At 49.9% G+C, this 18,852-nt stretch overlaps 1 protein-coding gene across 1 annotated transcript; it reads left to right on the top strand.

The window, feature by feature from the left end:
• The first annotated feature begins 6,537 nt into the window (after positions 1-6,537).
• Positions 6,538-17,606, top strand: CCR7 (C-C motif chemokine receptor 7). The gene is made up of 3 exons (XM_063404984.1): positions 6,538-6,642; positions 12,065-12,114; positions 13,417-17,606. The coding sequence occupies exons 1-3, from the start codon at positions 6,633-6,635 to the stop codon at positions 14,485-14,487; spliced, it is 1,131 nt and encodes a 376-aa protein (XP_063261054.1). The 5' UTR covers positions 6,538-6,632; the 3' UTR covers positions 14,488-17,606.
• The last annotated feature ends 1,246 nt before the right edge of the window (positions 17,607-18,852 follow it).

Here is an 18,852-nt window from a genome sequence, read left to right as displayed (position 1 = left end):
GGGGTGAGGAGTGTCCTGAGGAGGGAGGTGTGGGTGGGCAGCACACAGGGAGCAGGGTCAGGCCCTTGCCAAGGTCCCTCCTCTATCCCAGGATGTGTTTTTCCATTTCCCACCAACTCCAAGTGCAGCCTCTGTGCCTGCCCTGTCCCAAGGAGCCAGGGATGGTTCATTTCTCCTTTTCTTGCCCCAGGTTTTGCCCTGAACCTCCAGCCAGCTTTGCTGTTCAGTTTTTTTAAAAAGCTATTTTGGATTCTTTTCCCTCAATTTATCAAAAGCTACTTAAAGCAAGTTTGATCAGCCACCAGTCCAATCCCCCTACCATGCTGCCACCACCAGCAGCGTAGTGTCCTTGCTCCTGTGACCTCCCTTCATCCCCTTGGCTGACAAGTGTCCCCAGCAGTCCCAAATGCTGGGATACTGGAGGAAAACCCCCCTCAAGGCCGACTGGAGATGGAATTGGTGCAGGTTATGTGCTGGCAGAGGTGTGTGAGCTGCAGCAGGCACTGCCACCAGGAGTCCCCATCCGCCTGCCCGAAGGACACACAGCCCTGCCCTTGGCTGCAAACGTGAGGGGTGCTTTTCTCGTACAGGAGCGCCAGTGCCAGCCAGCAGCAACAGCAGCTGGGGCAGCTCTGTGTGACTGCTCAGGGCTTGACACGGACTCAGCTTCTGGCTGGGGTTGAGTTCTCCTCACCTGCTCACCCTGAGAGCTGCTGGTTGTGCCAGCTCCGAGTGAGATGCTCCGGGTTGTACCAACTCACCCTGCAAGGCATTTGTACCAATCTGCCAAAGCACGGTGAGATGCTCACAGGTCTCTCACCTGCAGCTTTGAGCTCTCCAGGTACCCGGTTCTGAGCTGAGGGTTCTGCACTGCAGAAATGGGGGTTCAGTCAGTCAGGTAGAGAGGCTGGAATTCCACGTGTTCTCCCAGGCAGGCACCCAGCAAGTTCCAGTTTCATCCTGAACTGTTACAGCCAACACTGTTCATGCTTTCAAGGAGTTGCAACACCTGCTCAAGGTTTTAAATCCAGGGCTTGGATCCCTGGGTTTGAAATCCCCCGTGTATGCAGAATGTTACTGACAATGACTGGCAAACCTCCCCCAGCAGGATCTGATGAGCAAGTGGGATCAGGCACTTGAATCTTAAAGCCCAGATCCTGCTTCAGGTCTTTTTTGCTGTTTTTGCTCTCAGTTCCCTTCTTTCACTTTGACGTTTCTTTTTCCACAGTCTTCGAGGGGTTTTTTGAAGTGGTTTTGCACATATCAGGCTGGTGTCTTATTTTGTTGTAGATCATCACGTAAAGCTTCACTTGTGACTCCAGAAGTCAGTAATTCTGTCAACAACCAGTTTCAATTTGCTTTTATCGCTTGATTCTGTTAAAAAGTCAAGAAAAAGCCATTTTAGTTCTGGCACCAGTCTCAGGGTGAGGAAAGCCAAACCAGAAAGAGTGACAGTAACAAAAACAGAAACCGAGTGAAAAATCACATTATCATGGGCTTATTACAATTTTTTAATCCCAGGGATGAGAAATGCCAGATCTGTAACAGAGAGGGCTGGTGAGCTTTTCTTGGAGCAAACACTGATGGGATTATTTCCAGTTTCTAGATCCAGCTTTCATCCAAAGGCAGCAGCAGATTATTGTTAAACCTTCCACCTTTTGAACAAGGGAAGACAGCTCGCAGGAGTGATATTTGCTGGATGGCCAGAGACACTTCAACTCTCAATTATTTTTAAGGCTCATAATGCTTTATCTCTTTAATCAATATCCCTTTATCTCCCTAAACCAAACCTTGTTATGTCTCTGAATGATTCACTGCTCACTTTGATATTTTGTGGGAATTGCCCAGCAGTTTTCTGGGTGGGAAGGTTCAAACATCTCTAGGCACAGCTGGTGCTCATATGCTCCTCCTGACATAGTTTCTGTAACATCCCAGAGTTTTCTTCCCATCTCCAATCACCTCTCCTTTCCCACCCATCATTTTGAGGTGACCACTGTCTCCTTCATGTTAAGGCCAGAAAGGATCTGATTGTTCATCACAGCCCTGTTGTATTTCTCTGGGGAATGGTTTGTCCTTCCCCAGAGACCCCTGGAGCCTGTAACCACGCAGTTTAACCCTTCCTCCCCTTTCTGACCCTACTGGCTGAGTTCCAATTATCTCTCCTTAGCAGGAATCTAGATAAGGCCCTGTTCTTCCTCATTCTTTCTCTTTCCCCCCTGGAAACCATCTGGAATAAATATCTTGGACAACATCTGGGGGTCAGAGCCTCTTTTGGAATCTTCTGCCTTGCCCCTGAAATATTCCTCCAAAGCCCTCTAGGATCTGAGCTGGCATAGGAACTTTGGGGGGCTGCAGGGGGGATATTTCACAGCCCCTCACATATTGCCTGGGCAGTGTGGGCGGAAAAGAGGGAGCAGATGCCATGGGAAGCTGCCCAGCCCTGCCCTGAGGGAGGGAGGGACCAGCAGTGCAAATGGTCAGTGACTGATCACCCAAATTGCCCTTCTCACCCTGGGGTTGGAAAGGGGACTGTCACTGTCCCTGCCACCCTGACCCTTCCCCACTGGCTCCTCCAGGTCTGTTCCCCTCCTCATGTCTCAGTTCCTGGGCTCCAGGATGAGGGAGCTGCTTTCATGGAATAAAATCACAGAGTCACTTCGATTGGAGAAGACCTCCAAGGTCACCAAGTCCAGCCTGTGACCGATCCCCACGTTACCAACCAGAGCAGAGTGCTCAGTGCCACATCCAATCATTCCCTGAACACATCCAGGGATGAGGACTCCACCACCCGCCTGGGCAACCCCCTCTAATGCCTGACCACCCTGCCTATGAAGAAATTCTTGCTGATGTGCAACTGTTTAGTGCAGGGCAGCTGCCAATTTGGTAAACCTTTTATTTTTCCTCAAAAATAAGGAACTGGAGAGCCAGGCCATCACCCAGGACATGATGTGGGTACAAAGCATGTGAATTCCCAGTGACACCTGGGTGTGCCCTTTCCTGCTGTGGCTGACCACCATGGGCAGATGTGCACCCCAATCAGAGCCTGGCACTGCACAGATTGCTTCCTGCCTCCGGAGGATAAGGAGCTCTTAATAACCTGGTGGTGAGATCACAATCACAAGATGTTTCTCAGGGCATCCCCTACACCAGCCCAAAGAACTCTGCTGGGTGAAGAATCCCAGCTTGGTGCCACTCTGAAGGTCAGGAATTTACTCATGATTTCACTTCTGCTATTTTATATTTGCCTGAGGAACAACAACGTCAACACCCTCCTGGAGTGACCCTGCTGACTTCCACCACAAACCCCCCTGGATGTCCCCAGACGTCAGAGGAGGGGTCTGGGCAGGAGCAAGGGCAGAGCTGGGGGATCCTGGGCACCTTGGGCTGGCACTGACAGGCAGAGGGAGCAGCAGGACACGTGTCAGGGTCCCTCCTTGACGTCAGTGCAAGGACGTGACCGAGAAGTACAGCTGGGAAAGGTCCACCCTGAGCTCACCAACACTTCTATCTGGGCACCCCTGGCTTCCTCCAGCCACGGGGACAAACCTTCCCATGGCTCACGTCAGCCAAGGGCAGAACAGGGGCACGGAGCCGGTGTTTCCATCTCAAATCACCTAAAGAGAAACTGGTGGGAAACACTAAAAAGTTTTGAATCCACAAAGTAAGAACATCCTGTGTTGTGCTTCTCTCAGATCGAATTCCACCTCCTTGGGCAAAGCCCTGAGTTCTCATTTCCAAGGTCCCCCAGCCTGCATGTGGCACCTGGGAACCCTCTCCTGGAGCTCTGGGATCTTTCCCACCTCAGGATGTCTGTGAGACTGTGTTGGGACACCCCACAGGAATTCCAGTTTGACACACAGGCCGGGGATGTGAAACACAGAGCCAAACTTCCTTGTGATGTTCTGTTGCTGAATGAGTTGCAATTTAATGTCAGGACAATTCAAGATTACACAGTTCAATTCTGTTCAACTCAATATTTCAGTTCAAGTGGGACCAATGAGAACTGAACTGAAATGTGAGCAACTTCCTGTGGAATTTATCAGGAGCTGCATTTTCACTGAGGGGTTTATGGATGAAAGCTGCCACCCAGCTCCTGCTGCAGCCTGGGCAGCAGGTTTAAATCACTGACTTCCACTCTCCTGGGTGCTGGAGGGGTGCAGAGGGACCCAGAGACTGGAATACCTGGTAATTTGATTCTTTTTATATAGTTAATTAACTTTGGAATAACAAATAGGTTCTGGTAGCACAGTGCAATGGCTTTCATGGGCACAGCTCAGACCTGGCACAGTCTGAGTTTGGTGTGGCTGCTCACACAGGATCAGTTTTGTGAAAAGCAGCTCATGGGACACCCAGGTTCAGGCAATGTGTCAAAGAGATGGAATCACTCAGGCATGAAATAGGCTGCAAATATACACAATCAAATTAAGCAAAGATTTAATAAATGTTCTGAGAACTCCCTGGGTATAAAACATGATTGTACAGGAAGTTCAGTGTCATACATAGACAGATAATTGTTTATTTTAAATATTCCCTTTCTAAATATTCCCATTGTTTTTAAGAAAAATTATTTGCTTGAATGGACTCTAACAACACAGAATTTGGCATGTACCAAAACTTTGAAGCTGAACCTTGGGACCATGGGCAGCAAACGAGCTGCAAACCCCCTGCCTGCCTCCCCCTGTTGCCTTTGGCTTCAGCCAGCGTGGACGTGGGGATGGATCCACCAGAACTGTGCCTGGTGCCTCTCCCTGGAGCAGGGTGAGCACAGAGGGCCCCGTGCCCCCTCTGCACACCCACGGCTCCCCCGGCAGTGCTGTGACCCTGTGTGATGCCTCCACAGCGCCGTCACACCCCCTGATTCCAGGTATTCTGCCGGTAGCCAAGGGAAGCCTTTCATCTCAGATCCTCCTTGGAGGAAGTGGTTACGAGATAAAGCTCTCGAGGCAGCGTACCTGCCTGGGTACCTGATGAGCAGCAGAGGCAAACAGAGCAAGAAATAGCTGCAGATGATGAGCAGAGGCAAACAGAGCAAGAAATAGCTGCAGAGATGTGAACAGCACCTGCTGGCTGAGATAAGTGCCAGGAGGGGTGTGGAGGAGTCAGTGCTGCCCACTCAGAGAGAAACAAGGTGAGTGGGGGTCACCTTGTGTGAGCAGAGGAAAACTGTCACAGCTCTCCTGCTGCCAGCACCCTGCCCCCAAAACCCCAAAATCCTGACCCTGAGCACCCCAGCACCCTGTTCCCTGAGCACCCTCAGAACCACACCAGCACTGGTCCACTGAGAGGGAAGCACTGGGAAGGATTTTGAGTTGGGCTGGGACCACACCGAAGGAGGGTCTGAAAGTGGATCTGAGTCTTCATAAAGGACCTAAAACAATCCACAGGAGCCTCAAAACTACCCTCAGGTTCAGATATATTTAATTTGGGCTGAGATTCCATCCTGTGATGCCCCTATTTTTCCACCTGGCTGCAATAACAGCACTGACATAGCATTAGAAGACAGAGAGGACAAGATGCCAAAGGCAACACATCTAGATGAGCTTGGCTTAGGAAAAATGTGAATCCCTGAGGAGATGTTTCTGTCTGAGAAACAACCCCTCTCCCTGAGGGGTCTGTTCCAAGAGCAGAGCCCTCTTTGACACCCACCAAACAAAAGCCACAGGTTTGCCTTGGAGGAAGGCAAAAGTGCACAAAGTGCAGAGCCTTTTGGGGAAGACAAAAATACCCAGAAAGAGAAAGGAGGGAAGTCACTGAGCTGCTGACAGTTCAGTGAGGGAGGATGAAGGGCTATTGGTCATGGATGGTCCTGTGCACTGAGATTTTTCATCCTGAACACCCTTCCCAAAACAGGTCTGGGGGATGGGATGGGATGGGATGGGATGGGATGGGATGGGATGGGATGGGATGGGATGGGATGGGATGGGATGGGATGGGATGGGATGGGATGGGATGGGATGGGATGGGATGGGATGGGATGGGATGGGATGGGATGGGATGGGATGGGATGGGATGGGATGGGATGGGATGGGATGGGATGGGATGGGATGGGATGGGATGGGATGGGATGGGATGGGATGGGATGGGATGGGATGGGATGGGATGGGATGGGATGGGATGGGATGGGATGGGATGGGATGGGATGGGATGGGATGGGATGGGATGGGATGGGATGGGATGGGATGGGATGGGATGGGATGGGATCCTCTGTTTCCTCCAGCACTGAGGGCTCCACAGATGAAGCAGAATTTGCTGGAGAGGGGAGGTAAGGAAGAGCCCCCTTGCCCTGTTTCCTTCACCACAGACCAGTCCTCACATGTGAGTCCAAAAGCAGAGCCCACTTCACTTCCCTGAGTGTCAATAACAGCTCTGGGTGTGCAGAACACACCGAGGCAGCACCTGAGCACCCCGAGAGCTCAGCACAGCTCTGAACACACGAGAGGCAGGAGGAGGAGGAGGAGGAGGAGGGTCTACTAAATGTCAGTGACATCAGGGTGTCCGTGAGCTCCTCACGGGGTGCAGGAAGCATAAAAGCAGAGTTCCCCGAGGTGGGTCCCTGGCAGGAGCTGGGGAGGCGGCGCTGGAGGGGTGATGCTCTCCTTACCTCTGTGACTGGATCCTGCTGGAACCACACCATGGATGGGGGTGAGTACCTGGCCTGCAGCCTCGGGCTGTGTCTTCAGCTTTATTAACGATGCCCAGTCCCTGCCCTGTGACACAGGAGTGGAGCACTTCTGTCAGGGTACTTAAACATTATAAAAGACTTTCATCTTCCTCATTTTTACTATTAAAAAAAGAAGAGCGCAGTTCTCTTTTAGAAGCTCAAAAACCTCAAATCACTTCAGAAACAAACATTAAAAGGCGGTTGGGAGTTTAAGGGGCCCTTTTGTTCCAAAGCAAATGGAATCTTGCATAATTGACACTTTTTCTTCTGTGGTCTTAATTAAATAAAAAGAGAGAGAGAGAGACCACTCTCCCTGGCAACATTTTAATTCAGTGAATCAATCGAGGAATTGGGAGTGAGAAGAGCTGAGTTCATTCGCTAACTTCATCCAGTCTTTTGCAAATTATTTCTATTAAAAATACCTGCAGGAACTGGGGGAAGCAGGATGCATTGGGGACGCAGGAGGCTCTGGAGATGATCAGGAGATGGATGCAGGAGGTTCTGGAGAATAAAGAAAGCTCTGGGGATGCTCCAGGGATGCAGGAAGCTCTGCAGGGGGATGCAGGGAAAAGAAGGGACAGGTCCCACAGAACCCTCCAGGCAGGAGCGGGGAATGGGACAAGGGAGTATTCTTTCTCCTGGATGTCTCCTCAGAGCCTCTGGCAATCAATGGCTTTGGAAATTCCTGGATTTTGGAATCCCTGCATCCAAATAAACACCCAGCTGGACCACCTGCCCACCACACATCATTCTTCTCATTTAAACTTTTGGCCTCTGCATCAAGCTGTGGGCACTTTGTAGGCTGCTTGTTCCAAGGGGTTCAGTGTCCAGGGACAGCTGAACTTAGCTCTTGGGAAAGGTTAATCATGACAGGGAAAAGAAAGAGTTAGTGAAAACCTGACCAGATTATGATAATGTTCCTGCTTTGGGCTTTTTGTTCTACTATTGTATTTCAGAGGAATATTTCATTTCCCTGGAAGATGCACCACCATGGTGCTTTCTCTAAAACACAACTGGCTCACTTCAGCAGGAAATTTTTTACTTGTTTCTCTCTTCTTATCATGCCTTTTGATTCACAGTTTCCTGAAAGGAGTGAAGATAGATAATTAACAATTAATAACTTTCTTCTGTTAGATAGATCAGTGAAATAAACTGAAACTGGGTTTCACTGGGTCCCCTCACTCCTGAGATGACAGTGTCCTTCCTCTGCCAGTTGTGAGGAGGGAGAGGGGGGACAGCAGGCTGTTAACTGCCAATAGGCATTAGATCACTTAAGTATGATTAACTTTTCTCAGAAATACCTGGTTCTTTCCCCCAAAGCCTCCTGTACTGCTGCAGAAGGGGCACCAGAAACTGGTACATGTGTAAAACAGAGAGAGCAGGTTAATCACTGCCTACACGTGTGCTGAGGCCAGAACTGTTGTATTGCAATTCCAGATGGCCAAAAAATGTTCTTTCAGCACGAGGGTCTGGCCAGAGCGGGTTTTTTCAGCTTTGCCAAGGCTCCCTAAAGCATTCCCAACTCCTGCTTTGCTCTCGTGCATTGATCCCTGAAACATTCCCAACTCCTGCTTTGCTCTCGTGCATCTGAGCCTTGAAACATTCCCAACTCCTGCTTTGCTCTCGTGCATCTGAGCCCTGAAACATTCCCAACTCCTGCTTTGCTCTTGTTCATCTGAGCCCTGAAATATTCCCAACCCCTGCTTTGCTCTCGTGCATCTGATCTCTGAAACATTCCCAACTCCTGCTTTGCTCTCATGCATTGATCCCTGAAACATTCCCAACTCCTGCTTTGCTCTTGTGCATCTGATCCCTGAAACATTCCCAATTCCTGCTTTGCTCTCGTGCATCTGATCCCTGAAACATTCCCAATCCCTGCTTTGCTCTCGTGCATCTGATCCCTGAAACATTCCCAACTCCTGCTTTGCTCTTGTGCATCTGATCCCTGAAACATTCCCAACTCCTGCTTTGCTCTTGTTCATCTGAGCCCTGAAACATTCCCAATTCCTGCTTTGCTCTCGTGCATCTGAGCCTTGAAACATTCCCAACTCCTGCTCTGCTCTCGTGCATTGATCCCTGAAACATTCCCAATCCCTGCTTTGCTCTCGTGCATCTGATCCCTGAAACATTCCCAACTCCTGCTTTGCTCTCATGCATTGATCCCTGAAACATTCCCAACTCCTGCTTTGCTCTCGTGTATCTGAGCCCTTTCTGGGTGCCCTGATGGGATTCGCTGCTCCTGCAGCTGCTCTTTGCTTGCTTACAATCACAGCTGGTGCCAAGGGAGATCCAGATAAACTGGGAGGGATCCACCTGTCCAAACTCCCCCACCCCTGTGCCACAGCACTGAACGGTGCCCCAGAACACCCCAGAACACCTGAGCTGAGATTTAAAAACACCTTTTTCTTTCCCTTTGCTACTCAGGGAGCCTGAGCAGCTCAGCAGCTGTCAGGGATGATTCCTGCCCCTTGGGCTTCGTCTGTGGAGGAAGATTGTAAAAGTGAGGGGTTCCCATCCCCTGCCATGAACAAACCCCTTCCTTCCTCCACTCCCATGGAGCAATTCCCCTTCCCAGCTGTTCCCAGGTCCCTCAGGACAAGGATGGCCTCAAGCCAGCACCTCCCAGGCTGTGACATGGGGGCTGACACGGGTCTTTAGGGCCAGGCTGACTCATTTGTCGTGGGGGGTTTTGGTGTATTTTTACAAATGAGGTTTCTAGTGCAACTGGTTGCAGGGACTTTTGAGAGGGTTTTTTTCCCCTTAATATTTTGAGGAACAAAACGTCCAAACTTTAAGAAAATAACCACAGCAGCCAACTGCCAGGAGGTGTAAAAAAGAAAGAAAAAGTAAAGAAATGTACCTAAACTGCCTGATAAACTGCAATTCATGTTGTGATAATTGTTTCTGCCCACTGCTCCAGACCACAAGACAAGCTGGGGAGCTGCAAGTCCTGTCCAGTCTGGCTGAAACCAGTGACACAAACGTGCTCAAACTGGTGCAGAGGGAGCAGGAGCCAGCAGGGCCTCTCTGGTTGTGCATTTGCAAATGTGTAATCCGAGGTGGGGGCACAGAAGAGGGGCAGAAACTGCACAGGCTTTCTTCATATTGAAAAGTCGTTTGACATTTAAGACACTTGAAACAGCAACTGAGAAGGGGAAGGAAAAAGAAACCTATGATGTTCAAAGGAATGATATCGGCTGAACTGTTTCAGGAGTTGGTTGAGTCACGTTCTCAGTCCTGTTTTTCTAGACCTTCACGGGGTAATAAGAAAACAGAACAGAGTAAATGAGCCCTCAGCAGGGCCGGGGCTGGTCAGGTTAAGTCAGGGCTGGACCTGGAGTTTGCAAACCAAGCCACGGAGAGCTGGGGGACTCTGGTTTAGGTGGGTGCTTTTCCTCCAGACAATGGGGTGGTTGGTTTGAGGGTGAGGGTGGTTGAGGGTGGTTCTTCTCTGCCTCTTATCCGGCTGCCACAGGGGTAATTTCCTGGTGGCACTGAGCTACCAGCAGGTACTCATCACCCACCCACAAGCAGCCAGGAGCACCAGCTGCAGGCATCCCAGGGAAACCAGGGTGTTTAGGACAACAAAAGACTAATGTCTGCTGTGGTCCTTGCAGAGTCAGGGACCCCATGCCTGTATCCCAGCAGGAAGGGCAGTTACAGTCTGTGCTTGCTTAAACCCACCTAGTGGGTCTCAGTCCTTGGGGCTTTTAGTGGATTTCCTGTGTCTTATGCAAAAGCCTGGGCAGCAGTTTGGAGGGGAGACAACCACAGCAGACACCAAACCTCTTCCTGAAGTCTGAGGCTGGTCAGAGTGAAAGCCACGAGCTGGACAGAGCAGCCAGAAACTTCACTTCACCCTCAGTCCCTGCCTTGCACTCCCCTCCTGATCTCCTGCACTAAAGGTTCCCATGGGAGCCCCTCAGATACTCCCAGGAGGGTTTGGAGAAGGTGAGGGGAGGATGAACACAACAGAGCACACAGCTGCACAAGTGTAAAAAATGAAAATAAGGGGGTAAAGTGAAACAGAGCTTCTAGGAGACCTCAGAGGAGGCACTCACGCCTGACAATGAGCAGTATGAGCTTTCACACGTGGCTGAGGATCTCTCACCCACACATCACCCTCACGTATTAAAAACATCCCCTCTCACAGGTAACTCTGTGTGCTGTTCCTGGAGCTGTTGCATGTGACTGAACACAGGGATTTGGTGCAGTGGGTGCAGTTACCTGTAGTGAAAGTTCATCATCCTGGACCAGTGTAACATTAACAGGAGCCTGGCAGAGCAGGCTCCAAACTGAAACCAAGAAGAGCTGAGCCCAGCAGACACTGAGCACAGGAATCAGCCACATTCATGAACAACCAGGCCACGAGGAGCCAGGCAGGGTTCTACAGGGAGCAGGCAGCTGAAAACCAAAGCCATGTCCTTGCTCAGCACCTCCAGAGCAGAAAATCCACAGGGAGTGAGGGGCTGCAGGGACCAGGCAGTGCCTGGAGGGACATCCTGGGCCAAGGCAGCCCTCAGGGAGGGACACATCTCCTCCTCACACCAGAGTGGAGCCCAGGCCTTCCTCACTGCTACCTCCCAGCTGAGCAACTTTCAGTGGCAACTGCCTGAGGTAGATGCTGGTACAAACTGTAAAACCAGCAAGGAGAAAGCTTTCCCTGGCCCCTGCCCTGCTAACCACAGCAGGAAGAGCTGCTCGGCTGAGATTGCTCTCAGCACCATCACACCTGGCTCTGAATTCAGTTTTTCTTCCCAGATGTCAGCATTCTGTATTTTTACATCCCAGCTCCTGACATTTAGAGACCAGCAATAAATTTCAGCCAGTTCCAGTTCTATCTGTCCCATGGGGAGCTGAGCTCTCCTCTCCACAGCCCGGGCACCACACGGGCACAGCTGGCCCGGATTTCTGGCCCTCACAGCTGGATATTTTCACATGGATTAAGCTGCACCCTCAATGCTCAGACACAAGGGAACGTGCTGCTAGCTGCCTGCAGGGAAAAGTAATGGATAAAATCAAAATGGGCTCACTGTGCCCGAGATAAGAGTGCCCAGCTCTCAGCCCTCCCTGCACGAGGTCCTGGGCAACCTGGTGTAGTTGAAAATATCCCTGCTCACTGCAGGACTGAGTGACCTTTAGAGGCCCCTTCCAACCCAAACTGTTCTGTGGTTCTGTGAAGCCAGAGGGGCCACGCTCCGGAGGCTCCAGCAGTGCTCTGACAGTCACACACATGACCCTGGGTTATCGTGCTGGCATCTTCCCCAGCTTTTGGTTTCCTCAGTGGTGAGGGCTCTGCAGGGTTTACAGTGCCATGGACAACATGACCCACTGCTTTTTGAAAGTGAGAACCATGTGGAAACCCCCACTCAGACACTAACACAGCGTCTCCTTCTTCCCTAGGCAAGAAGCTAAAGGTCACCCTTGTTTTCAGCCTGCTGCTCGTTTTTCAGGTAAGATGTTTTCAACAACGTTGTTGAAATCCAACTACTTTGTGTTGAGGTTAAAGGGAGACGTCAAAAACTCAGAGCAGCCACCCACTGTCCCAGAAATGTGTGGGGACACAGCTGCTCTCCCCAGGACCCAGTGTGGGAGGTGAGACCAGAGCCCAGCTACAGCAAAACAAACAAGAGAAACAAAACAAAGGAGAGAAAAATGGTGGCAAATCCAGTGATTTTCAGATGGCCTGGGCAGAGTGAGTCCCCTTTCAGCCCCAAAATGAGCATTTCCAGGACAGACAGGAGTGCACCACACTGAGTGCAGGGAGCAGCCATTTTCAGCTCCCTGCAAATTCCTGGTCAAGCTGCTGGGCTCTGACCACGCACAGAGCTGGAGAGGGATGTGCCCGAGGAGGAAGAGTTCAGCATCTTCCCCTGCCTGCTCTTGCTCAGAGTCCCCTGGCCCAGCAAGGAGGACCCCAAGCACGGAGCTGTGCCATGACCTGCTCCCAAACCCAGGGCCAGGTCCCTGTGCCCCTTGGCCACCCCCAGCCCGTGGGGCTCAGCCAGAGGGCAGAGCCGAGCCCGTGCTTTTCCCTTTCACTGCTGGCAGCCTGGCAGGATGTGGTGAAAGCCAACCCTGCTGAGATGGAGAGCACCGAGATGCGCTCCGATAAAAGGTGGGGGTATCCAGGGGAAACCTTTCATGTCTGTGTGATGGGGAGAAGGTTCTGGAGACTAATAAGTCACAAAAAGCAGGGCACAGATACCGCAGGCTCTGTCTGCCCTGCAGGTTGTGGCAGTGTAGGAAGATGAAACAAGAGTAATCAGAACTGAAATCAGGGGCCTGAATGAGATGCCGGCCCCGCGTCCGCGCTGACACGGAAGCAGCTTCCTGCTGCACTCACTGCGCTTCCTCACGGTCTCACCGACACCTTCGTGGATTTTTAATTGAGCTGCAGGGTGTTTTATTTCTCACGTTTTTTCTGACAGCTGGCTGTGCACACACAGCTGGGGGCAGGTCCTGGAACACTCTGGAAAGCTGCCACACATCTGAGGGTTTGCAGCTGTTGCTTTGGCTGAGCACAAAACATTTCTGGTGGAATTCCCACTCAGAGCCCCCCAAAAAGCCCCAAACCTCACACATTTATGAGAAACTCTTTCAGCCACAAGGTTGTGTCAGCTCTGTTTGTGATGTTGGTATGAGACAGCACTTAGGAACTCCCTGGGACTTCTCTCCAGGCTCCTTTCCTGGCATGGCCACACAGGCAACACAGTCCTTGTCCCAACACACTCTTGTTCTCTTTCCTGTTCTAGTTCTGTGCCGGGAACAATGTCACTGATGACTACGACTCCACTGACAACAGCACCATCGACTACAGCATGTTTGAGTCGCTGTGTGAGAAGGGGGAGGTCCGTACCTTCCGTGCTGCCTTCCTCCCGGCCATGTACGGCCTCATCTGCTTCCTGGGGCTGCTGGGGAACGTGCTGGTGATGCTCACCTGCATCTACTTCAAGAGGCTGAAGACCATGACAGACGTCTTCTTGCTGAACCTGGCTCTGGCAGACATCCTCTTCCTGCTGACCCTTCCCTTCTGGGCCACGAGCGCGGTCACAGACTGGGTTTTTGGGAGCTTTGGCTGCAAGGCCGTCTACTGCATCTGCAAAATGAGTTTCTTCAGCGGGATGCTGCTCCTGCTGTCCATCAGCATCGACAGGTACTTCGCCATCGTCCTGGCTGCCCCGGCCCATGGCCAGCGTCCCCGGATGATATTCATCAGCAAGGTGACATGCATGCTCATCTGGCTGCTGGCCTTCATCCTCTCCACCCCTGAGCTGGTTCACAGTGGTGTGAACAACTCCGAGACCAATCCCCGCTGTTCCATCATGGCTAATGACTTGCAGACCTTCAACACTGGCATCAAAGTGTCCCAAATGGTGTTTGGCTTCTTAATTCCCCTCCTGGTCATGTCTTTCTGCTACCTCATCATCATCAAAACGTTACTCCACTCCCGCAACTCTGAGAAGAACAAAGCCATCAAGGTCATCATCGCCGTGGTCATCGTCTTCGTCGTCTTCCAGCTGCCCTACAACGGCGTCATGCTGGCCAAGACCATCTCAACCTTCAACCAGACCAGCTCGTGCGAGGAGAGCAAGAAGCTGGACGTGGCTGATGACGTGACCTACACCCTGGCCTGCTTCCGATGCTGCCTCAACCCGTTCCTCTACGCCTTCATCGGCGTCAAATTCCGCACCGACCTCTTCAAGCTGCTGAAGAAACTGGGCTGCCTGAGCCAGGAGCGCCTCTGGCAGCTCACCTCCTGCCGCGACAACAAGAGGTCCTCCTTCGTCATGGAGACAGACACTACCACCACCTTCTCCCCGTGAGCCAGGCTCCAGCTGAAATGGCTTTGGACATTGTCTGAACTCCTGACAGAGTGTCCTTATGGTTTTGGACAGCGTGGAATAACGACATGACTGTCGATGTGAAAATGAGAGTAATCTTTGTTCTTCTAAATTCTTCTTTTACCGAGGAGTTGAGTATAATGAAAATGATTGGCTATTCAGAGCCTACACTCCTTGGTAAACATTTCATTTCTCAAGGTTTGTTTTTGGTCTCTTCTGTAAGATTTCTCAGGCCAATTTCTCAGGCCTGTATGGAAGTAGTATGTGATGATTTCACACAGACACTGTGGCTGCCTGATGCCTAATTTCAGACCATTGTCAGTATCACAGCAGGGCAAGACTTGCCTCACTGTAGAGAAGTCAAGGGGAAAATCCAGAAGCCTCTCCCTGTTTCAGGCAGCGAGGACTGCTGGCCAATATCCCAGGGGTGGAGAGACTTCACAACAGAGTTGTCACTAATAGCAAAGCAAGGGAGAGGTGGTGAGTCTACAATTTCTCCTGTCGTTTCACCTTCAGCTTAGTGGTTCCCTGTCAAAATGAGAAATGCTCAAAATAGAACATTTACCCTAAAAGAGACAAGTACCAAGAGAAAACAGAGCAGCAGAGCTGTCGTTTGGAGACGAGCTGCCAGGAGCATCACCCTTGCTTTGATGTTTCTTCTACCAGGCCAACAGCTCTGCAATCTCACAGAAATGCCCTTGCACTGAATCAGTCCAAGGCCAACACGATCCCGCAGCCTCGGGCTCGATCCACCACACAACCCCAGCTGTGGAGAATCCGAGCACACAACTGCTCTGCCTTCCCCCATAAAAAGTGAGAGATGACCACAGCTAATGCGAAATCCATACAAACTCTAGCCATAATTTCAATTACTTTATATAATATTGTAGCCACTCTGTCAGATAAAGTACAAATTCCACTTTACTTCTCCTTTATCCTGTTTCTGGGCAATCACCTGCTGACCTTGAGATAAATATGAATGTGGGTTTTACCCTCCCTTCCCAGTCAGATCTGAATTTCACTCATAAGCTACTGGGGCGCGTTTAGCGTCGGTGCTGCCGGCACCAACAAAGACACTGCTCTCTGAGGTTTGATGTGAACACAGCCCCACCACTGCCAGGCCACGGCAGCTGAACAGCAGATTATTGTGGTGGAAAGTCAGACCTTGGAGGAGCCCGGGCTGTAATTCCAGCTGGCTCCTTTACAGGAAGAGCGAGGATTCCTGATGACAGATGAACGCTCTGGGAAGCGCTGTGGCGGGACAGCTGGGAGGAGCTGCTGCACACCCAGGGCAGCTGTCCCTGTCCCTGTCCCTGTCCCTGTCCCTGTCCCTGTCCCTGTCCCTGTCCCTGTCCTGTGTGCTTGGGTCCCACAGCACCCACCTCTCCCAGAGCCATCACCAGTGGAGAGAGGTCTCAGCCTGGAGCTGCTCCCAGGGCTGACAGGGGAGACATGTCCACGTTCCCCTGAACACACAAAACACTCACTAAACAGACATTTATCCTTTTTTTTCAACACGTGGATCCATCAGGAGTGAGACAGAGAACTCTGGTTCACGGGTTGGAGAGCATTGCTGTAGAGAATTGAGGATTAAAATCAGCCTTCCAAGAAAGAATTCACTGGCTCAGTCTGAGACAGCACTGTCTCTTATTTACCTGGCTGCCACTAAATGTAAATAAATTTTCCATAAACCATTTAGCTCTGCTGTATGGGATTTTTGTCAAGGGCTGGGCTTTGGGAAGAGAGGACATTCTGCTCTCTGTTACCTATCTGAGCACAACTGTTGAACTCATTTTTGTTTACAATGCCCAGGTAACTGTACAGAAGTGCTGCTTCTGTGTCACATGAAGTAGGGTGTGACAACTGACACTGAACAGTTCTTTGTCCTTGGTTTCCTTCTCATCCTTATTTGGGCAAGACACAGCTATCATGATCTCGGCCAGAGCCAGGAGCACCCCCAGCACAGGACACCCCAGCACAGGATATTTGCAGTTTTCCTCATCAGTAACAATACACTGTTAATGTATATTCAATATGTAAAGCTGCTGTGAAAAACGTGAATGATTAATTCATGTTCTTATTGTAAATTGGAAAACTATAAATCTGTATAAATCTGTATTAGGTATAAGTCTATGTTTTAGGAGACCTTGCAGCAGATGATGAAAATAACAACCCTTAAAAAGCAGGTGCCTCCATTCAGAAAGGAACAAAATACTTTTCTGGGAAAGCTCGAAGCCTTCTCAAGTACCGGGAGGAGACCTATCGAGATAAGCTGGCACGGGCAACTCACACCTTGGTTGCCACCTTCACAGATCATCAAGCCACATCATCCATATCTCGATCATTCATCAACCATAAGGATCTATAGAAATTGGACATTAACATTTGAACTAAGAAAAGAACTCTTTTCTGCTTGGTCAGGGAAACTCCTGAATTTGTATAGTTAGTCGGGAAACAATGGGAAATATGGGGAAATATTGCCGAGGGCAGAATAAAGTGTATAAAAACCAAGCCCCGAACCGGGCAAATTTGTGAACCGTTGGGGGAGATAGCAGGCTGCCAGACCCTGTATCTCACGGTTCACCCTTGGCATTTTCCCGGGAAAACTCTGTCAACTTTCTCTATTGTTGGTGGGTTTTCAAAATTCTGTGATTTGATCTGTTATTAATAAACCAAATTATTATTTCAATTGGAATATCGTATTGGCATTTATAACACTGTTTTACTTTTAAAGTTCAATCTCTTCATGAATGTACCCTGAGAACACTCTGCATCCATGGAACCCTTTTATGCAGAGTCCAATCACCTCATTCCAGCCAGGAAACTGCTCCACCAACACATGGAGCTGTACTTGTGTCCTGTGGATAAAAAGCCATTCAAATGAAGAGGTCTTCAGGTCCTCACAGACCAGATGAATTCCAAATAGGACAACTCACAGCTGCTTCCATAAATGAGATGCAGAGGCAGCCTCTGGGACAGGTGCAGCTCAGCGAGGCAGTGCTGATGTCAGAGCGCCTGGCTTTCCCTGGTTAAATTTAACAGACAGAACAAATTTGCATCTAATTTAGATGAGTCATGTTAACGTTGGCCTAAGAGCCCAACCTGAGGTTCCCCACTGATGTCTGAAAATTGATTGTATTTTGCTACTTGAGAAAAATAAATTATAACGATTTAAACAAAATAATTCTGGTTTTCCATTGCATTTTCTCCATTCTTGTACAGTCCTTATCAATCCTTCTGTCATGCCAGGAGCTCTTTGATCAGCTCAGCTTCATACCAGTGCTGCCCTGGAGGAGAGAGAGAGTGGAAAAGAAACTAAATAGAAAAATGTTGGTTTACTTCATCTGCTGGTGGATTATAAAAGAAACAAGTCAGCAGCAAGTTAAGGAGTTTTTATTTGAAATGTTAACCCACCTGTCTTGATGCTGCTCCACAGCTGGATGTACCTACCAGCCACTCATTAACCTTTAAGTGAAAATTCTTGGAGCTGTAGCATTTTATTGTTCACTTTTAATTATTAATTAATAATAATAATTTAATTAATAATTAATTAAAATTCAGTAATGAACCACATGTGGGAATAGCTCCCAGGGAGAGGGGTGGCTCTGGGTGCTGTAACCCCCACCCACATCCAGGGTGAGAGAGGGAACTGCAACTACAACAATGAACACAACGAACACAATAAACACAACGAACACAATCCTCCTGCCTGACCTCCCCAGTTAATTCGTGCCTCAAAGCACATGGGAGAGTGAGGGGAGACCCATATCCTTCCCAAAAATTGCCTTGTAATTGTAACCACGGAATCAAAGAGGAAGAAACTCAAAGAACACGAGGAGGCAGAAGCCTGACACCCCAGTGCCAGAGCTGAGGCCCATTTCTGCTTTCACTGAGCCATGAAAGCCTCACGTTTTCTCCCGGAAGAGAAAGGACAAGGTGAGTTTCAGCAGCTGCCCCAGGGACTCAAGAAGCATCTCCAGGCTACAGCACAGCACGAGATGCAGAACCCCAAACCCAGGGATCCTTGAACAAACACTGGGTCTCACCACAGCGAGGTCCTCAACTGCCCCAGAGCTCATTTCTGCATTTGAGCAGGGCTTGGAGCAAGAACTGGGGATCTGCAGAGAGCCACAGCACTTTTAACCATTCCCCCTGCTCCTCTGAGGTGAGCCAAACTCTGAATATTCAGGAACTTTCTTGATTAAGAAAACAGACTCCACCTTAAAGCCCTAACTTAATACAGTAAAATTTACCCACCAAGCAACCACACAAAATCACAACTTTGGGACAGAAATGTTGCAGCCAAGTCACACAGAACTTGTTACAAAAAAAAAAAAAAGTGTATTT

This window comes from Prinia subflava, chromosome 8 (assembly GCF_021018805.1).
Source record: "Prinia subflava isolate CZ2003 ecotype Zambia chromosome 8, Cam_Psub_1.2, whole genome shotgun sequence".
Lineage (NCBI taxonomy): Eukaryota > Metazoa > Chordata > Aves > Passeriformes > Cisticolidae > Prinia > Prinia subflava.
This window is presented reverse-complemented; position numbering and strand designations above follow the sequence as displayed.

What these genes read in the sequence shown, in the direction of transcription:
- CCR7 (XM_063404984.1), top strand. An exon ending in GCCTGCTGCTCGTTTTTCAG is followed by an intron (nt 12,115 to 13,416) that starts GTAAGATGTTTT and finishes TTCCTGTTCTAG; the next exon opens with TTCTGTGCCGGGAACAATGT.